This window comes from Camelus bactrianus, chromosome 13 (genome assembly GCF_048773025.1).
Source record: "Camelus bactrianus isolate YW-2024 breed Bactrian camel chromosome 13, ASM4877302v1, whole genome shotgun sequence".
In the NCBI taxonomy this organism is placed as follows: domain Eukaryota; kingdom Metazoa; phylum Chordata; class Mammalia; order Artiodactyla; family Camelidae; genus Camelus; species Camelus bactrianus.
In genome coordinates, this window is record NC_133551.1 from 57,981,413 (window position 1) to 58,003,571 (window position 22,159).

Genomic DNA, 22,159 nt, shown 5'->3' on the forward strand with positions numbered 1-22,159 from the left:
ATGCATGTGGGTCCTAAATTTCACATGGTAAGAACTATAGTTGTAAAACTCATTGTCTCAGGTTATATATGGACGTTGCTTCAAAGTGTAGGGAAATTCCAAATTGTTAAGTCCATGTTGGATAGTTAAGGAATAGAGTCTATTATACAACAGTGTTTCCTTGTGACAGAATGCCTGACTTTAGACTGAAGGTTAATGCAAAATTACAAAAAGGAGATGAAAGTCCCAGTTTAGTGTGTAGATGGAAGAAACTAACACTTAACTGAATAGTTATTACCTTCTATTTTGGGTGGCTTTGGGTTCTGTACATATCACTCTGGAAGGTATGGTTTATGCCGATGATACAGAAGTGAGGGAACTGACTTAAATATCTTGCTTATTAGGTCTTGTCATATCTGACCAGATATAGAGTCACACCTTTATGACTCCAAAGCATGCAATATCAGTGTATATATAACACCTCTCACATAATGTGCCAAGGGTATCTTTTAAACCAGTGCATTATCACATCCAGAAATCTTACCATTCAATTCCTTGTTTTAAACATTTTAACTGTGTCAGCAAATACTGAATAGTAAACAAACTAAATCTGCAAAAAGTTTTTTTTTGATGAAGAGCCAGATAGTAGATAATTTAGGTTTGCAGGTCAGATGGTCTGTGTAAGTGAATATTCAACTCTGCTGTAGAAGTGTAAAAGCAACCCCAAGCAAAATGAAAATGAGCATGTAGCTATCTTCCAATGAAACTTCATTTACAAAAATAGGTGGCAGGCCAGATTTGTCCTGTGGGCTGTAGCTTGCCAACCCCTGAACTAAAGCTGTGGCTCTTGGTGTTTGAAAATGGAGCTGGAAACATTACTTGTATGCATGGTGCCTTTCCTCTTTCCAATATATCAGCAATTTAATAAAATACTTAGTAATTTATGTTTCCACTGTGAAGTAGGAACTAACTATTCGTGTGAACTATTTCTTATTTTAGTTTTATTTTTAACATTTAAAAATTTTACTTTGCTTAAGGGATTTAGATGTATGTATTTGCATTGGGCTTCCATTGTTGCATGTACCACACTAATCATACATGCCATTCCCTTGGAACTTTGTGTCTTGGTTGGTAGAGCTTTGCCTCAGCTCAGCCTGTTTCCTTGAGAAAAGGATTCTTTTATGCTTTAGTCTTAACCTAGAGAAAATAGAGGTGTGGTACTTGGTTCTAACAGTGTCTATACAAAAGCCTTAATGACATAGAAATGTAATCTATCTACCTCCCTTCCCTCCCCTCCCCTCCCCAATTGAAGAATAATTGACTTAACAATATCATTATTAGTTTCAGGTGTACAACACAGTGATTCAGTATTTTTCTACATTACGAAATGATCACCACATAAGTCTAGTTATCGTCTGTCACCAAGAAAACATAACATTTCTTTACCAAATCTATATTGGGCCACTCCTATTATAGCTTCTACTGTTAATACTACACTGCTGCCACCAACCATCAGTTCTCATTATCACTAACAACCGAACTAAGCATTCATTCGTTGTGCTCAATCATTGTGTTAAATACTCAAATAGTGCTGTTCTACACAGGGAAACTAAAACTCAGCATGGGTTAATGCCTTTCATAATACCCCGTAGCTAGTAAGTGTTTGAATGCACACTCTAGCCTATATCTCTGTTATCTCAGTGTAGATCTTTTCTTCGTGATACCATTTTCACACTTCCTTCCACTGGACAGACGTGTTGGGATGCTCTAAAATTTTAAAGATCAGTGACCTGCATAGTTATTTTTCTCATTATTTATTCAGTAATCACTTGTTGAGTGCCTACCACAAACTCTTCAATGCTTTTTCCTTACCTGTTGTTTAAAGATCAGACTTCTATGTTTAAAAAACAACTTTATTGAGTTGTATCTTACATATCATAAAATTCCCATGTCAAGTATACAATTCAGTGGTTTTTAGTAACTCTCTATTGTATAACCATTATCATAAATCAGTTTGGGAATATTTTCAGTACCCTCTGTAAGAATCCTTGACCATTTACAGCTAATCCCCATTTACACTCTTAGCTCCAGTCAACCACTGATCTACTTTGTTTTTAAATTCTCATTTTCTGGACATTTCATATAAATGGAACCATACAGTATGTCACCTCTTTTGTTTGGCTTCTTTTCCTTCAAATGTTTTTGAGATTTCATTCATGATGTAGTATGTGCCAGTCATTTGTTCCATTTTATTGCTGAATTGTCTTCCATTATGGATATACCATATTTTGTCTAATCATTCACAGTTGAAGGATATTTGTTGGTTTTAGTTTTTGGCAGTTAGATATAATGCTGCTGTGAACATTTACATGCAAATCTTTCTGTGAATACATGTTTTCATTTCTCTAGAAGTTGAATTGCTGAATTGAAAGTTTCATATTTTGAGAAACCGTCAGACTGTTTTGCAATTGGAGGCATCATTTATATTCCCGCTGGCAATGTGTACGGATTCTAATTTCTCTGCATACTCACCAACATTGTTCTTACTTGTCTTACATAATACAGCTTTTTCAGTGGGCATGAAATGATTGTCATAGTGGTTTTAATTTCTGTTTCCCTAATGACTAATGATGTAGAACATCTTTTTATATGCTCATTACTATTCATATATCTTTGGTGAAATGTCTGCTCATTTTTTGCCCATATTTGGATGTGTGTTGTCTTCTTATTATTGAGTTGTAAGAGTTCCGTATGTATTCTGGATACAAGTCCTTCATCAAGTATGTGTTTTGCATATATGTATCTTCCGGTCTTTGGCATGTCTTTTTATTTTTAAACGTTTTTTTTTTTTTTTTTTTTTTTAAGTGTGGTAGTTTTCAGTTTTGATGAGGTCCAGTTTATCATGCTTTCTGGTATAGAAATCTTTGCCCAACTTGAGGTCTTAAAGATTTTCACCTATGTTTTGTTCCAAAAATTTTATTATTTTAATTCTTAAAGTCTGTTGATCCATTTTGAATTAATTTTGTGTATTGCATGAGGTGATGGTTCATCTTTTTGCATGGTCTGTTTTCCCCAGCAAAGTCTAAAAATTTTTAGTGTATAGGTCTTACATGTCTTTTGTTAAAATAGTTCCTACATATTTTATTTTTCTTATGCTATGGTGAATGGAATTCCAGTTTTGTCTTTGGATTGTTTGTTGCTTGTTTATAGACATACAGTATACAATTCTGTATGTTGGTCTAATATTCTGCAAATCTGATGTACTTATTTCTTAGTTTTAATAGTTCTGGGTGGGTTCCTTAGGATTTTTTATATATAGGGTCATGTCACCTGCAAATAAAGACAGTTTTTGCAGTCTGGGTGCCTTTTATTTCTTTTTCTTGCCTGATTGCTCTGGCTAGAACCTCCAGTACTACGTTAAATAGAATAGATGAGAACACACATCCTTGCCTCACCCCTGATCTTGGGGATAAAGTTTTGTTCCTCTTTTACTTCTAAGTATGATCATTGTAGGTTTTTCGTAGATGCCTTTTATCAGGTTAAGTTCCCTTCTATTCCAAGTTTAAGAGTTTTGTCATGAATGGGTTTTGGATTTTGTTAAATGCTGTTTCTGCATTTATTGATGATCTTGTGGTTTTTATTCTTTATCCTGTGTCTGTGGTTTGTTACATGAATTCTTGGATGTTAATCCAGCTTTGCTTTCCAGGGATAAATCCCACTTGGTCATAATCAGATTTAGTTGGTTAATATTTTTGTTGAGGATTCTTGCATTTTCATGATATATTCATGAATGATATCTGTCATTTTCCTTTCTTATGATGTCTTTGTTTTACTTGTTATCTTGATGATACTGACCTTACAACACAGATTGGGAAAAGTACCTTTTCCCTCTATTTTCTGGAGGAGTTTGTGGAATATTGGTATTATTTCTTTAAACATTTGATAAAATTCAGCAGTGAAGTCATCCTGGCCTGGGTGTTTACTTGTGGGAAGATGTTTAATTCTTCAATTTTTTTGTTTTATGGGCTCAGATTTTCCATTTCTTCCTGAGTAAGTTTTGAGAATTTGTGACTTTCTAGGAATCTGTCCATTTTATCTTAAGTTGTCAAATTTGTTGGCATAAGGTGGTAATTTTTTAAAACATGAAGTCTCCTGCTTGTTTTTTCTTAATTCTCTTCCCCATCTCTTCCATACTTAAATATATACACATGCAAGTGCATGTTTAGTTATATTTCTCAATTTCAAAGTATTCTAATAATTATTAATATTGTCTAATATTACTAACATGTGCATCTGTATTGGTCATTTGTGGGTTAGGTGAAGTCTATAAGCACTCACATATACCCACAGTATCCATCTGTAATAAATTCTACCTCCTATCACAAGAAAAAGAATAAGCTATGTGGATATGTGTCCCAAAAGTCTGATTCTTACCTTAATGATTTTGTGTCCTGCCTATCCATAGATCTCTCCATCCTACAGCCACCCCCTCCCCATTTCCTGAAATGCTTACTTCTTCATTCTTACAGTTTTCTTCCTAGATCTCAGATTGTGCCATTTTAAACTCTAAGCATCAAGAAGTAGCAGGTATACTTATACACTTACTGTGCACATGATTGACAACCTCCAGCCTTTTCATGTGCCCTGAAAGAGAAGTATTGAGCTTGTTGAATCCTACAGTGTTGCAGTACAGTAAAAAAGAACTCAGAAGTTCATAATCTGTCAATGGCAAAGGAGTGCAAACATTTAGTTTTATCATCATGGTAGAATTCCTATCTTCTTAAATTTGATTCTTCTTGTCCTTTAAATTCAAGGTTGTATGTACCTTTAGTCCTTTAAGGAAAGCAAAGATCAAACACAAAATGGTTTTCTCTGTCCCTGGCTGAACTGCAGTAGATGTTTCTAATTTATTGTTCAACAATCTGCACCAGTTTCAGGTTGTGTAGTAGTCATGTGTGTGCCTTTAGGCACTTCTCCATTCTAAATGGAAATGCAGTATTTTGTGATTGTTCACCTAATTCTCTGAAGTGACTTGTCATCTGTAAAACTAACCATGTAAAAATTAAGTAACTTTGGATTCAGTATTATGCACTAGAGACAATTACTTTCAGGTTATTTTAATTTAGGGCTACCTGGCTGTGGAGTGGATTGGGGAAAACATGTTTTTTAAATGTTCTAGTGAGCAGCATTACCTCTGCCTATATTAAATACAGAGCCAGATGTTGGGGGCCTTGGGAATTTTTCTTTAAAAGGCAAAGAAGGCAGGCATTGATTAGATCCATGAGTACAGAAGGCAAAACTAGATAAAGGAAAGCATTCCACATAGCAAGGAGACAGAATACTAGAGGGCTAGAGATACTAGAAAATCTTTTGTGTAAAATAACTGAAACATATCTTAATTTATCATGGTATATTTTTGCCACCCATTTACTTTTAATGTTATGTGTCTTTATTGTTTTAAAAAACTTAAAAATTAAAAAATTTTTTTTTGTTTGGGGGAGCTAATTAGGTTTATCTATTTATTTATTAGTTTTGGTGGAGGTACTGGTAATTGAACCCAGGACCTTGTGCATGCTAGGCATGCACTCTACCACTGCACTGTATCCTCCCCCCCATTATTTTTAAAGTGAGTTTCTTGTAGACAACATATAATTGGGTTACTTTTTTTTCCCACTCTGATCATCTCTTTAATTGTTGCAGTTAGACCATTGACATTCAAAATGATTATTGATAAAGCTGGATGGATATTTGTCATATTTATTGTTTTCTATGTTTTCTTTGTTCCTGTTTTTGTCTTTCACTCTTTTTCTGCCGTGTGTGTGTGTGTGTGTGTGTGTGTGTGTGTGTGTGTGTGTGTGTGTGTGTGTTTCGTTGTTGTTTAATTGTTTTTTAAACAGAGGTACTGGGGATTGAACCCAGGACCTTATGCATGATAAGCATGTGTTCTGCCACTGAGCTATTTCCCTCCCCCTGCCCTTTGTGATTTTCATTGAACATTTTGTATGATTCCATTTTCTTTCCTTTCATAACATATCAGTTATACTACTGCTTTTTTTTTTTTTTTAAAGTTTTTTAGTGGTTGCCTTAGGGTCATACATGTTTATAGTTAATCCAGGTCTACTTCTGAGTGAAACTATACCACTTCACATGTAGTGTGAGTACTTTATAACAACAGAATAATCCTTTTCTTCCCATGCCTTGTGTCATTGCTTTTATTCATTTCTGCTATGTGTAAGCATATGCATAGATACGATATAAACATTAGCATACATAATTGAATACATTGTGGGCATTATTTGAGCAGACTTACCTGTCAGATCCATTAAGAATAAAAGAAATAAAAGTTTTTCTTTTACCTTCACTTCTTACTTTTTTGCTACTCTTTTCTTTGTGTAAGTCTGTTTCTGGCTTGTATTATTTATACTTCTCTTTAAAGAACTTCTTTTGACATTTCTTGCAGGGCACATTGACTGGCAACAAATTCTATTAATTTTTGTTTTCCTGAGGTAGTCTTTATTTCTCCTTCACTTGTGAAGGATAATTTTGCAGGATACAGATTTCTAGGTTGGTGGGTTTTTTTTCTCTCAAAACTCTAAATATTACACTCTTCTCTCTCCTTGCTTTTCATGCTTTTTTGGAAATTGGATGTATTTGTTTGCTTCTCTGTAGGTAACGTGTTTTTTCCCTTCTGATTTCTTTCACTTTTTTTCTTTGTTTTTTGATTTTCTTAATTTGAAAATGCTAGAGCTGTTGGGTTTTTTTTTTTTTTTAGCTTTATCTTGCTTAATGTTCCCTGCCCTTCCTGGATCTGTGGTTTGGTGTCTGATATTAATTTTAGGAATTAGTCATGATTGCTCTGTTCCTTTCTCTCCTTCTCCTGATATTCCCACGGTGTCTATGTTAACACCTTTTGTAGTTGTCCCACAGTCTTTGGATATTCTGTTCTGAATTTTTGGGTCTTGGTTCTCTTTCTTTTTTGGCTTTCCTGGATTCTATCGATAGATCCTTTAGGTTAGAGATTCTTTCCTCATCTGTGTCCAGTCTACTAATGAGCCCATCAGAGACATTCTTCATTTTGTTTGCAGTGTTTTTTATCACTAGCATTTCTTTTTGGTTCGTTCTTAGATTTCTGTCCCTCTGTTTACATTACCCATCTGTTCTTGTATGCTGTCTGCTTTATTTATTAGCACTCGTAGCATATTAATCATAATTGTTATAAGTTTCCAGTCCGACAATTTTAACATACGTGTTTCTGGTTGTTTGCGCTTTCTCTTCAGATTTTTTTTTTTTGGCCTGTTGGTATGCCTTGCAGTTTATTTTTAATAGCCATGCCTGATATACTGAGTGAAAGGAACTGCTGTAAATAGGTTTTTAGTAATGCAGTGGTAAGGTGTGGGGGAAGGGAAATGTGCTGTAAAAATATAATTAGGCCTCAGTCTTTTAGTGAGCCTATGCTTCTGGACTGTCAACTTCACAAGTGTTTCTTAGGTTTTTTTTCCTCCTCCCTTTGGTGGGACAGGATGGTTTGAGTAGGCTACAGTTGTGTATTTCCCTTCTCTCAGTAAGTTAGTTTCTGATAATAACCCAGCAGGTTAGGCGCTGGTTAACTAGTTTCCCCAGAGGGCAGGCTTTGGTAAGAATAGAGTGTTCTGGCATATTTCACAGTTCTTTTTCTCTTTGCCCTTCTAGAAGCCTAAGGAAATTTTTCTTATATTTATTGTGGGACCTGGTTGAGTTCCTGTACATCTCACAGTGTTGTGGGGATTGCCCTATGACTGTATTCCCTGAAGTTTTTGACTGTCAGAGTCGTCCACACTGAGCCTGTTAACAATTTGTCAATTACAGTCCTGGTTTTCCTAGTCTGGTACTGGTTCTGGTGGTGATTTCTGATTGAGTCCCTGCTCTGGTGAGTTGTGATGACTTGTATTTGCACATCTGTCTCTCCAGTATGGGGGCAGTGGTTTGCTTTTATGGATCTGAGAAGAATTACTGATTTTTCAGTCTGCTCAGCTTTTTTACTTGTTGTTTAGGATGGAGTGGCAACTTACATGTAGAATGGGAAACCCTCACGTACTATTTAAACAGAGAACATTTATGCCTTTAATTTCTGTGGAAATGTTGTCATAGGACACAGCTCTGTGAAATCCACCACTGTCAAAATATTGTAGAAAACTTTGTGAAATCACTAGGAGGGTCTCTGAGGCCCTGTATGAAATGTTCCTTTTAAAATGTTGCAAATTCAAAAATTTTCAGGGGCTACCTCCAGGGGTATGGTACTTTGGGTACGAGTACCTGTAGGTGTGTGAACTACAGTGAACTGGAAAACACATTCTGCATATTCCGTTTAAAGGAGATTCAGTCTACGAATACCAGTGGTCTGTTTGCCAGGTACCTTTTCAAAAATAACCAGAAAACCGCATTTTAATGCATAAATGTACTTTAACCATTGCTTTTGTTTGAAGAAAAATTATTTGTCCTAAGCAAAATATTCCTGTGAACTGTCAGTTTGCCATTTATAATATGGTACCTGGGAAAATTCCTTTTTCAGATTTGTATACTTCCTTTCTCAATAACGAAAGCTGTGTTGTGTGTGTGTGTGTGTGTGTGTGCACGCGCGCGCCTGTGTATGCTGTCTAGCATGCAAGGAGACCAGAGCCAAAAATCAAAACTTCAGTGCAGATGTATAAATCTTTTATTATAGGCTCTACTCATTATTCACCCCAGACTTTTGTGTTATGGATTAGTCAGTATGCTTTTGGCCACAGTAGCAGAAAATCCAACTAATAATGGCTTAAACAATAAGTACATTTATTGGTTCCTTTTACTATAAGTATAGAGGTAAGGCAGTGCCCCAGGTTGGCTCCCATCTTTTAGACTTGTCACCAAAGACCTGGCTATACCTTCCGTGTTAATTTGGATGTTTGTCAGGCCTTGTAGAAGTTTGGTTTTGTTGACTTGTTACTTTTCCCTAAGTGCCTTTGTTAGTGGCCACTTAAATTGCTTTCACAGCTTCGTGTGTTTGCGCCCTTCCTTCTTCTCACTGCAGTCCTTGCTGTTATGGCACTCTCCTAGTACCTACTGATCTACCTGAGTACCACCTCTTTACCTGTTTCTCCCCAGTCTTGAAACAAGGAAGAATGGTTTCTGAAGTGGAATAAAGAGCAGCCATATGGCTACTGTTCTCTTTTCTTACAAACCTTCTCTCTTCCTTTCCTTACAGAAGTGTTTTCCATTTGGATTAAGAAATATGTGCAATTTTGACAAGAATAACAATGTCCTTTAGAACAAGAAAACTGGAGATAACTGAGTCTGAAAATGAGTCTTATAGTTGCAAGGGCAGTAACTAGAGTCAAGAATTCTGTGACAAAGTCTGGCCATGATAATTTTGGGTTTTCTATCTTTGGACAAGCATTTCACCTCTTTGGACCTTAATTTTCTGTTATATAAGTTCTGGGAATTTAAAAACTCCATTTCCATAATGCCAGTAAGAAGTTGATGGAACGTGTGTATAAAATACTTCTACCATAGAGCCTGGCATAGGACAGATGCTCAGTAAAGTGGGGGTTTTTTGTTGCTTTTTTTTTTTTTTTTTAATTTAACATTGAGTCGTTTTCCTTTTGGTTCCATTGCTTTCATTAAGACCCAGACCTTTGAAGCTAGCCCATAGAATTCTGTGGAGAAATCAAAGCTGGGTATCTTTTTGTAGCTACCATTAAACTCCAAACCAGAGATTCATTAAAACTCTGTAGAAGTTAATGGGGTAGGCAGTTCATGTTGGGTGACTTTTCTCTTGGATCCTGAATTGTTACTCATCCATGCTGTTTATGGTTTATGAGGTATTTCTTACCTTCTTTGCAGTGTAGCAATGGGGAAAAACATACAAAAAAGACTTCACATCCTTTTTATAGTGGAATCTAAAGCTTAAAAAAATCCTAGTATTGTTAAAAAAGAATATTGAAAATATATACTCATTATAATTTTTTATTCTATTTTACCTTTTGATAAGCCTCTCAGTCTTCCACTTTATCTGTCTAGGGATTCACAATTACTATTCCCTTGTCATCAGTTAAAACAGCAGTATCAGTGGCCTGAAAGTTGTTGCCACGGTGGTGACTGCAGGCTCTGTCTCAATAGAAGGTGTTGAGTGCTACCCATTCCTGAAGAAGAACTTGAAAACCTTCCATTTCAAAGCATATGTCCTTTTCCTCTGCCCCTTATGTCTAATTCTTGGCCTGGGGTACCTTAGTGATTTTCAGACTTCTATTTAGTGGCAAAGCTATGCCTTCAAAGCTTTTTGGAGAGCTCACTATATAAAACAGACTAATCTGGGTACCCTGATTTTTTTTTTTTTTTTTTTTTTTGAGAGAGGGTTTCAAATGGGAGTGGAAATTGTTCACTGATGGCGGAAATCTCCACAGAGCTCAGAGTGGAAAACCATGGACGTCTCTGTGCATTGTCTTCTGATTCCTGGTGCTCAGGTGTTGGTTCACATGGCAGGAACTTTCTCCATCATTTTACTTACTAAGGGCTACACTAACTATTGCTCCGTTATTGCTAGCAGCCTCCTATCAGTGGTTAATAGCATTCCCCTCTCAATTTTTGTGCAAAGGTTTTCTTCTAAGTTGGTGAGTTGGCTTTATTAAAGTCATGGCATCAATAGAATTAAATCTTAACACAAAAGCAACAGAATTGAAAAATCAGAGATGCAAGCTTTCATGTATGGGATGCTTTTTCCTCTCTTGAACAAAGTTCCTTAAGAAGAATGAGTCTTGAGTTCTCCTGTTCTGTAACCAACAGGAGGACTTACAAATGGCAGTGGAAGATACATCTCTGCTGCTCCAGGCGCTGAAGCCAAGTACCGCAGCGCGAGCAGTGCCTCCAGCCTCTTCAGCCCCAGCAGCACCCTTTTTTCTTCCTCTCGTTTGCGATATGGAATGTCTGATGTCATGCCCTCTGGCAGGAGCAGGCTTTTGGAAGATTTTCGAAATAACCGGTATCCCAATTTACAACTGCGAGAGATAGCTGGACATATAATGGAGTTTTCCCAAGACCAGCATGGGTCCAGGTGAGGACTTGGCTTTGGCACTTAAGGTAACTGAAATCTTAATGTTTTAAATTCCATGCCTCAGAAAAAGGTATACATTACGTAAATTACTGTAAAATAATTGAAACAAAGTTTGCCTTTTAGTATGTTTCCTATTATTTATTTCAGAGGAATGTGGATATGAGGGTCACCAGATATACAAGTGATTGAGAATAGTCATTTAGTAATCTGGATCACACCCGTAAACCTTTTTACCTTTCTGAAGAGTAAGCTAGTGTTCCTAATTCATGAGAACCTCACCAGGGTATCACAATTTAAGAAAAACAGAAACACTGACACAGAGACATGTGTACACTTTTGCTACTTTAATTACTGTTAAGAATCTTGCTCTCAAAGAGACACTATTCAAATGCAAGTTTGGATCTCTGTGCTCAGGAGTCAGATGGCGCTACCCCTTTGTTCCAGTCTGTAGAAGTGGGAGTCCGCGTGGAGGTCAGAGAGAAGACACTGCTATAACACAGAATTTAGCTTGGGTTACCCTTCCCTGTTTGGACTTTGGAGAATAAGGTCCTGGTCCTGGGGAACAAGCGAAATTATGGTGACATCATCCATCCTTCTCTTATTTATCCCCCCCCCCCCCCCCCCCGTGGCTATTCCACGGAAACAGTTTCCAAGGAAGCTTCCTCTTTTTTAAAGTTCTGCCAGCTTGCTGCAGGGCAAGGATTTCTCATATTTGGATCCTAAAGGCCATATTGAGAGACATGTTTTTTCTAATTTGATCACCTGAGCTAAAAAAGGCAGACTGAATAGCTACTACTTCAAGAAGACACTGCGCATATGTAACAGCTATTCCACATCATTAATGAATATGTCCTACTTTATATGAATATGAGTTAAAGCCTGTAGGACCACAGGCTTTGAGTTTGTTGATATGGGACTGATTTGTAAAAGGAAGAAGTCAGGTAGAGTTCTCTGTTTACCCTCTTTTCCAGCACCCCTGTTTCCTCTCCCTTTTAACCCCACACATAAAACAGTTTTGTATATATGTCTTACTGTGATGAAATATACTAAAATTTAAATACACTTCTGAAAGGTCAGTTACTTAGGGGATACATCACAGTATAGCTTTTTCTCCTTTTCAGTAACTCTTAAGTGAGCTCAAGTGATTTAAACACTATTGTGTGTGTATGTGTAGATATGCACACATACATGTAGTTTCAGAACTGATACATTGTATAAATTGAGCTAATCTTTATAGACTTTCCAAATCTTCCTGAAATGCTGTGATTGCCCTTTTTACTTTGTACTTCAGATTCATTCAGCTGAAACTCGAGCGTGCCACACCAGCTGAGCGCCAGCTTGTCTTCAATGAAATCCTCCAGGCCGCTTACCAGCTGATGGTGGATGTATTTGGAAATTACGTCATTCAGAAGTTCTTTGAAGTAAGCCTTTTGTTCTTTCTATTCTCTGACTTTAGAGAATCTCCATAGCATTTTGATTTTCATTAGCTGTTTTTAGAATTGCAGTCTCATTCCAGTCCTCAAAATGAAGGGTGTGGTCTTTTTGAAGCCTGTTTTTAAATGTTTCTCCAATTCATTAGCAGAAGTGCATTATTTAAATACCCAAGCAGACGATGCTGGTGTATTTTAGAAATGTGTTTGGAGAACCTTGTCCCTTTTTAGGATCCAGCACATTTTTTCTGATTGCTAAAATAGTTTCACTAAACGTGTCAAATTTGGAGAAAAAAAATCCTTGTAAGATAATTTTAGCATAATGGCAGTAAAGTTTTCTGAAAATTAAGTTTTAAAAAAGGATTCCTCACGGGGCTGCAGGTATAGCTTAGTGGTGGAGTGTGTGCGTGGTGTGCACAAGGTCCTAGGTTCAATACCCCGTACCTCCATTAAAAATAAAAACGATTCCTAGAGAATTATCTTTGAACACAAACTAGTGGTTTTCATCATAAGCCACAGTCAGGAGGATTGTTAATGTTGCTTCTTGGGTGCTCTTTCAGCCTTGGTTCCTTAGTGCTCCTCCATTAATGTCCACTCTTGTTATTATTGTCCTTGGAAAGGGTTAATGAGATTATTGGATTAGTATCTGTTGCCTCTTCTAAACTAAAATGTCAGAAAGGCAGGGATTTTTGCTCCATTGAAGCCATAGTGCACTGGTATTAACAACCCCAATATAAATCCAGAAAGGAATGAAACATTGAGATGAAAATTTTGGTTCAAGGGGAAAATGCTGGAACCCTGCACACTACCTGCCCTCAGCTAAAGAAATTTGTAAACTTCTTACATTTTATTTTGTTTGGTTTGTCTGAAGATTTTTAAAAAGTGGCTCACTCACAGCCTGTATCTTCCCAACTTTTCTCACAAAGAATCAAATTCTTTGATTTGAATTCTCAAGCTGTGGATTAAGAAACCAACCTAAATATGACTCTTGTAATTTTGATTTTAAAATTTTTTTACTGCCATTTTGTTACAGGTACAAAATACAGAGATCTCCAACTTGAGGTTAAGGCAGCTAGAGGTGGCTGAGTGAACAGTGGATTAGAACAATGTGATTTGGGACAAGCTAGAGAACTTCTCTGACTTAGAGAACGTTTCTGGACTAAGGTCTCTTGTGTGGAAAATGAGTGGGTTGAGCAAGCTGATTATTCATGAAGTCTCTTCTAGCCTCAATTTTGCTATTAGAAATAAAAAGCCAGGGATGGAAAAACATTCTAGGAAGAGTTAACACTGTGCAGCCTTACTTTTGATTGTACTAACTTTTCCCCGATTCTCTTGACTTGTATAAATAGACAGTATCAGTTCTTAGAGTAATGTAGGGCAGTATATTCAGAACAGAGTGTGCACGTGTGCTTTGGCTTAAACTTCATGTTGGTAAGACAACTTTTCAACTCATGGACCACTGACGCCTGGAGTGATGTAGATTTGCTGCATGATGTTCTTGAATCTTTCTCAGACATTGTCTAAAGACTTAATAAACAATGTCTCCTACATTGTATTACTGTTTTTAGAGTAAATATAAAGGTTCTTGTAATTAATGGCATACAGATACATTAAATAGAATTGATGAATTAAGGGCAGCTTTGAGAAATTGCGTATTTATTTAGCAGATACTTATAGTGAAACTACTGTTGGAAAGCTGAGAAGTTTTTTTTTTTTTTTTTAACATTAAAAAGGGTTTCTCAGAGGCTGAGAACTACTGACTTGAAGAAACAAAGGCTTTTTCAACAAAAGGTTTAGTTCATCATAGGTGACAGGGCTAAAAGAGGTATGCCAGTGGTTGATACAGAATAATGAATGCTTTGCTTTCTCTGGTTTCTTTCTTTCTACCTAAGTAATGGTGTTCACCCACACATTATGTCTAGTTTGGCAGCCTTGAACAGAAGCTGGCTTTGGCAGAACGAATTCGTGGCCATGTCCTGTCATTAGCACTGCAGATGTATGGCTGTCGTGTTATCCAGAAAGCTCTTGAGTTTATTCCCTCAGACCAGCAGGTAATTGTAAGTTTCCCCTTTAACTTTTCTCTTGGTGTTTGATGTTTCTCCATAGTACATGTGGTGAACTTTGTAAATTTGTCAGTCCTTGGTTTTCCTTTTAACGTTTTTCGTTGGTGCTTGTGGCTGCCTTTCTGTGCATGGCAAGCATGAACTATTCAATTAATTTTGTAAGTTTATAGTGGATCAACTGTCTTGTGTTAAAACCAGTGGTTTCAAACACTTCTCTCTGACCAGAACTTAGTCTTTAGTAGGTGCAATTTTAGAGGTGGATTTTTTGTTTTGCAAGAGTTGAAGCGGGTGAAATACTAGTAAGTTGTCATTTTCTTCCACCTGAATTGACCACTCCAATAAACCAAACTTTTACCCAACCTACCTTCCATTTTTCTTTATTTGCACCCCTCTTATTCATTTATTCCCCCATCATTTCCTGAATGAGTGCCTACCAAGGGCAGCACCTGGCCTGGCACGTTGACCTGGTGCCACTCTGTGCCAGACATCAGCATAGATGACCGAGACCAGAGCACTGCGTGGGGAAGAGGGAAGCAATGGTGAGCACATGGGAGCACGTGCCCGAGTCTTTGAGGGGAGGCTTTGCAGGAGGAGAAGTCCAGGCTAGGAGTTAGACAGGAAAAAAGGGACAGAAATCTGAACTGTTGGGTGCTGTGAGTGGGAGCTGACACAGAAAGCACTCTAAGAGGCCCAGGGCCTCAAAAAAGTCACAGAGCCGATCTGGCCAGCTCCACACCAGCCACAGGACCCGGGAAGGCAGACAAGCCCAGAGGCAGGTCTGTTGCAGGCGTGTTTGTGCTGAGCAGTGCTGTGAGTCTTGGGGCGCTTCTGATCTGAACCCTCAGCCTTTGGGCTCTGAACTCCCTCAGCCCTTCTCCATGGAAGGGATGGCCATGGTCTGGCAATGATGAGCTACTTGCCCTCACTGAGAACAGAGTTCGGTAATGAGAATCTTTGTTATGTATGGACTCAGGTTCTGAGCCAGACGAGGCACCTACCTCCTCCAGTTCAAAACAAAACACAACAGAGCACCTCACTGGTGTAGCGTTGGCAGTTGAAGGCTGGGGAGTCCAGAGTCCTTATGGTGTGGGACTCAGATAGACATGTTAAGATGCTAGTGAAGGGTCGGGGGGAATGTTGGAGACGCACAGCTGGTTTGGAGTTTACTCATTCAGTGCCCAGTACTGGAGATGCAGCGGTCATAAGAGGATGTTGTATGTAAGTAATTAGAATCAAGGATGAGGTTACTACTTTGGTTTCTTCTAATGTTCAGATCATTACCCATTTAAATTTTCCCTGGGGTGTTCAGGGATGAAAATTTTATGGCTGAATCTTTCCTCTTTAGTTCTGTTTCTTTTGAACATGGAATTTTCTTCCTTTCTTGACCATAATGCCCACTTACTGAACACAAGCAGGATCATTACAGTTTCCCAGGTATTTCCCCCATCTTTGGCATCTCTCATTATTATGATGAATTATTGATTTTTGTCTCTAGCTTTTCACATTTTACTGTTTTTTGTTTTCTGATAGTATAGCTACATTGTAGTAGGTTTTTTAATTTTAAATCTCCCTTCCCTTTTCCCTGGGTATTGTTCTTTCTACCCTATATTTCTGTATATCTTTTCCTGGTTTGGTTTCTCTGTGGTATCTTGTTCTAGGTCTAAACTGCTCTTCCTGGCATGAGTAATTTACTGTTTCCAGATGTAAGTGTATTTTAGGTGACATTAACTCATCTCCTGTGGAGTTTTTACCTCTTTGGGCTCAAGAAAATATTCAGGAAAGCCACCCCCCTTTATTTTGATTATTAGACGTGTTCCTTGTGTTTACCTTTATGATACGCATCATTCTCTATTTATCATTCCCATAATTATATTTCCATAATAAATGATTCTTTTCTGTCATTTGAATAAATGCTTCAGGAAACTTTCCTGAGTCTATTGTCTTTTGCTTGTTTAGTCCCTGGCATTGTAACTTTGAATTTCTTTAATTAAAAAAATCTCATAGTTGCTTTGACATATTTACCATCCCAGGGATTTCAGACTTTACATTTGTAAATATTACCATTTTAAACTGGCTTGAAGTCTTCTGCCATAAATATAGAGTTAGCACAGTGGAGCTGATGTACAGAGACTGGATACAGCAAGGAAATTGGGCAGCAGGTGCCAGGGCCCAGCTGTGGTGCAGGTATTCAACTTGAAGCTACCAGGGACCTGATGCAGCAGGCTTTTGGCATGGGGTCCAATCAGCATCCCAACTTCTCTCTTTCTATACCCTTGTCACCTCCAGCCATTACACACACACACACACACACACACACACACACACACACACACACACACACACACACACACACACACACACACACACACACACACACACACACACACACACACACACACACACACACACACACACACACACACACACACACTCTTTCTCTCTTTCACTCACTCAGTCTAGCCTTCTGTATTTCCCTCAGTTGGACACTTTTCATTAATTTAACTGAGAGTACTATTCTGGCTGATGCTGTAGTCACTCTAGCCCAGTGGAAAGATTATGTTGTTCATAGCCCTGGGCTAGAATTCTGATCCAGTCACTGTCTATAGTTGTAAATACATTATTTAAGTCCTCTCAGACTCAATTTCTTCTTATATATATGTAGAGGTGCTGTGCAGGGCAATATATAGTTGACAGATAGTTTGCTGGCATGGTCTGTTTTGCCACACACAGGGGCCAGATTGCCTAGATTTGAATCACAGCAGTCTAGGCCTGAGATCTTAAGTCAGCTCATTTGTCTGTGCCTTGATTTCCTCATCTGTAGTAGTGTCCACTGCATGGGATTGTTAGGCAGATTCAGTGAGTCACAGCATGTTAAGCACCTAGAATTGTGCCTAGCTTATAGTAAGCTGTAGATTAATTACTGTCTTTATTAATAATATATACTTTACAGGGTTGTCATGGTAAAAACATGATGAATTGTATGCGAAATTCTCTAATGCCGTGTATTTGATTGATACAGACTCCTTTTTATTTGAAAATGTCTGTATTTTTGGGGTTAGTTTCCAGAGGTCTTTTGCAAGTTGAAGAACTTTTTAAATGACTGGTTACTGTTACAGGAAATTTGCTAACACATGGAAAAACTCCAGTCCTCATTTATTACCGGGTTATCAGAGTGCCACAGCTGAGTTTTCCCACTCTCATTGTCATGAATATTCCCTGCTCAGTGCTTTTGTGTTTGGTAAGGAGAGCGTTGACTGTCCAGGTGTTTGCTCTCTGTGATTCTGGTGGTGCTTTCTTTCCTTATCTCCAATAGAATGAGATGGTTCGGGAACTAGATGGCCACGTCCTGAAGTGTGTGAAAGATCAGAATGGCAATCACGTGGTTCAGAAGTGCATTGAGTGTGTGCAGCCCCAGTCTTTGCAGTTTATCATTGATGCATTTAAGGGTCAGGTAAGTAACTCAGGAAAGAAATATAGGAAACAAATCTGTGTGTTTCCATTGTGAGCAGAGAACGGGATGGGATTTATGGAGTGTTCTCACGTGCTTAGTGTATTTCAGACTGCAGCAAATAGCAGTCCTATTCAGTGGTGTCAGGTGCCTAGCTCTGTGCACCCAAGTCTTCCCTTAACTGTGACTAATATAGATGTCTGCTCTTGTTGGCATGAGTCAGTGCCATCAGAGTTATGATTAAATTTCATATTTGAAGAATGAGTTTTTTCCTGTGGTTAAGTACTGTTTATCTTGATATTTAAAATTTTTTAATCATGTTTTAAAATTCAAGTCATTTGCAGTACTAATCTTACAGGTCATGTGTGATTATTTCTTGAAAATAACAAGGTGCTTCTTAATTTTAGGGGATGGGATCCTGATCCAGTGATCAGGATCGTTTGAACTCCTAAGTGGCCACACAACCAAAGAGAGCGTCTAATTTCTCCTATTATGTATCATAAGAGCTGGTCTGCTTTTAGCACTGGCTTCCAGGCACAGTTGATATTTTCTCATACCATAATTTTTCCAGATTGTCCCCTAAATTGGCTATTATCATTTATTTCCTTTGGCAAAAAACAACCTTCTCCTAGTCTCCTTACGGTAGGTGGGACAAAAGAGTAAAATACATCTCCTTCTTGGGTGTGTGAAATTTTTTTTTTAAAGAAAAGGGGGGAAATATGAAATACCAAGTAGATTTTGAGGTGTAATTGTGTTTACTAGATCAGAATGGGATTTTAGAGTTGTTTAGGCCTTGGGGTTTGCTCAATTATGGCAGTTGTTAAGTGGATTACCAACATTAACCTGTGGGTAATTGGGATTTTCTGAGTTAATGAAAAAGAGTAGATATGTGTGCTTTAAAATTAAGATATTACATTTATCAACATACACAATAAAGAAAGTAAAAGGATTAAGCCATTGAATGGGAGAGTTTTCAAAACAGAAACTGCCAGTGAATTGATAACCAGAATATAAGAGAATATAAAAATAAAAGGAACAATAGAGATCAATGCAAAAATGGACCAGAGTCATGAATAGACAGGAGAAAAATGAATTGCCAGTAGACATATGAAAAAATAATTCATTAGTAATCAGGAAAACGCAAAATAAGACCACAAATGATAGGCTATTTTCTGCCCATGGGTTGCTCTGTATTGGCAGGGATGTGGATCTTATATTCTGCTGGTGGGAATGGATGTTCACTCACCCATTTTGGAAAATAATTTAGTATCTTTCAAAGTTCAACATTTGTATTTCTTGTGACCTAGCACTCCTGTCCAAGGAATATACCTGGTGAAATGCTTTCTCATGTACACCATGAGATGTACTTAGGCATGTTTAAAGCAGCATTATTCTCCTAAAAAGTAAAGACTAAGTAATCCACATGTCCATCAGGATAGGATTAGACCCTGCCCCCCACCCCCCACCCCAGCCAAAGCAAACAAAAACCAAACAAATTTCTCAACACTACACAGATACCCAGAGTAAATGACAGAAGACCACGGCATTCTGAGTAAATATTTGAAACATAGTGTTGAGTGAAATAAGTTAAGTTGTTCCACACTGTGAGTGTTCAGCATTTTTATAAAGCTAAAATTGAGCAGAACCATGCAGTATATTAAGTATACAGTTGTACACATGAAGCTATGTGTATAAAGCACTTGGTGCCGTGACTGACACTTGGTAAACGTCTAATAAGTGTCAGCTACTGTTAATGTTCTTATCATTATTGTCATCATTCTTGCTAACAGATTTGAGGTGCAGGTTTCTCCAGGTTATCACCTGGGAAGGGCAGAATGGAGACTGAGGGTCTGGAGCTGAAGCCTGTGTGCCTGTCTTGCTCCAGACTCAACAAAAGAGGATGCTTTTCTTGCTTATTCCTGGGAAACATCCCAACTCAGTTTAGAATGTTGCAATGTGGTTATGTGAAAGCATTCAGGTTTTGATCTCACTCCTTTTTCTGGTTTTAAACTCGTCCTTTGACGCTGTGGGCTCTTAGCAAGTGTGTTTTTCATGACCTTGACTAATTCTGTAGTTCCTTTGTAAGCTTTTTGGGAAAGTCTCTTTTGGGTCTGAATTTATGTACATCTGTGAATTCCTAGAACGCGTTTAAGAAATGAGTTTACACACACATGTATACCTACATACCTTATTATTTGTAGAGAGAACTCAAGTGCCATATTTGTAATTTGGGCTTTGGAGTCACACTAGGAAGCAAAATCCTGACTCTGTCTTTTACTGTCTGTATGACCATAAACACATTATGTAAACTTCTAGGAGCGTAAATTTTCTCATCTATATACTGAGAATAGCCACGAGTCTCTCTCAAGGTCATTGTGAAGGTTAATGGAATTATGTATATAAATAATACTGAAGCATGGAAAGTGGCAACCATCATTTTTGGCTTTCTTGTTGTGTTGGTCTGTTCTAGGTGTTTGCTTTATCCACACATCCTTATGGCTGCCGAGTGATTCAGAGGATCCTGGAGCATTGTCTCCCTGACCAGACACTCCCTATATTAGAGGAGCTTCACCAGCACACAGAGCAACTTGTACAGGTAGTGGAGTTGCCAGTAAAGTAACTGCAAACAGCTGTGGGCTTGTATGTTTTCTCAGCACAGGTACTTATTTCAGAAGAGGGTGATGTGTTAAAAATGCCCATTAAAGTGCTCTGGGCAAGTTTTCATTTATGCCTGGTTCATGTTTTATGAATATGGGTAATGAATAGACCCTGAACTTGTAGTCAAGAGGTCTGCCTCTAATTTGTCAAGAGATCTGTCAGGAACTGTCAGAAGCCAGAGCTCTGCCATGAATTAAGCTGGCTGTGGCCACTTAGGCCATTTGGTCTGTGTTTCAGTTTCATCATTGCAAATAAACTAAATGAATTATTTGATTTCTTCTTTCTAGTTTTCATACTTTGCTTCTACTAAAATTTTCTCCTATATCATACTATTTGAATACTTTCTACATATAGTATGTTGTCCTGAAGCAATTTTTTAGTGCTTATTGCTTGTTTTGGTGGGAGATATGAGTTTATAAATGTATTAAATACTCATTGTAGCAAAAATGGAAAGTACAGAAAATAACAAGAAAACGAAAGAAATTATCCTATCACCCAAAAGCAAACACATTTGGCATAGGCGCTTTGAAAAAATAAAAGGGATTATTTGTACAGTCTCAATTTTTTTACCTGTTACGAATAAATATTTTTGCTTCCAGAATTCTTTACCCACATGTATTAATTCTCTCAAAGCATTTTTCACTTTACTAGCTTGTATTTTTTGGGGGGCAGAGGTAATGAAGTTTGTTTTAATGGAGGTCCTGGGCATTGAACCCAGGACCTTGTGTGTGCTAAGCATGTGCTCTACCACACCAGTTGAGCTATAAACACTCCATCCCCCCTACATCCCCACTCCCCCAGCATTTTTCTTTAGATGAATCTCTACCGTATGCTTGTGATGTTATTTAATTAGGTGTTGTCTTTGTTGGACGTAGTGTTTCTGGTTTTTCTTTGTTAAAGACAAGTGCAGAAATTCATTTGTACATTTGTGTTAGAAAACTAGCTCTTTATTCCCATCTACTTTCTTTTCTTCTTCCTTTTTTTTTTTAAATGAGAGGAGGCCTAGTTTTTGTGTGTAGTACTTTAGAAGGATCTAAGTAGGACCTTTGGCCATAAATATAGAAACATTCCACTGTTTAGTAATAATGCGTTCTTGTTTTGTAATGATGGGTTAAGTTGTCACTATGTATCCATTTTTAAAATTCTTAACTGTTCATTAGTATTGGGTAAGCCATCATGGTGCTACAGGAAAATAGGTGTTCATTAGATGTAAGGATTTAGGTAACACAGAACTTGTTTATACATAAATTTTAAAATTTCTATTGTTATTTCTCAAACAGGATCAGTATGGAAATTATGTAATCCAACATGTATTGGAGCATGGTCGTCCTGAGGATAAGAGTAAAATTGTAGCAGAAATCCGAGGCAATGTTCTTGTATTGAGTCAGCACAAATTTGCAAGGTATGTGCTTTGAATTTTAGGAACAGTTTTCCAGAAGAGAGGATTAAATAGTATTTCAGGTCTAGACAAAGAATGGATTTTCAACTCACTCTCTCTCTTTTTTTTAATGTTTAT

The 22,159-nt window shown here is 37.6% G+C and overlaps 1 protein-coding gene and 1 non-coding gene across 23 annotated transcripts in view; both read left to right on the plus strand.

Annotated features, from left to right (window-relative positions):
- Positions 1 to 22,159, plus strand: part of PUM1 (pumilio RNA binding family member 1) — a 117,464-nt gene that overhangs the window by 85,331 nt on the left and 9,974 nt on the right. For 16 of the 22 annotated variants that reach the window (XM_045514668.2, XM_045514666.2, XM_045514673.2 and 13 more), the window contains 6 exons: positions 10,777 to 11,044; positions 12,336 to 12,465; positions 14,397 to 14,531; positions 17,851 to 17,988; positions 20,456 to 20,581; positions 21,924 to 22,045. In XM_045514668.2, coding sequence (XP_045370624.1) covers positions 10,777 to 11,044; positions 12,336 to 12,465; positions 14,397 to 14,531; positions 17,851 to 17,988; positions 20,456 to 20,581; positions 21,924 to 22,045 — 919 coding nt within the window. The remainder of the gene's footprint in view (positions 1 to 10,776; positions 11,045 to 12,335; positions 12,466 to 14,396; positions 14,532 to 17,850; positions 17,989 to 20,455; positions 20,582 to 21,923; positions 22,046 to 22,159) is intronic. The other 6 variants (XM_045514669.2, XM_045514665.2, XM_010952201.3 and 3 more) reach the window with 2 other exon arrangements.
- On the plus strand, positions 15,435 to 15,523 carry LOC123616076 (small nucleolar RNA SNORD103/SNORD85). The gene has a single exon (XR_006723932.1). It is a non-coding gene; the product is annotated as a small nucleolar RNA SNORD103/SNORD85 (small nucleolar RNA).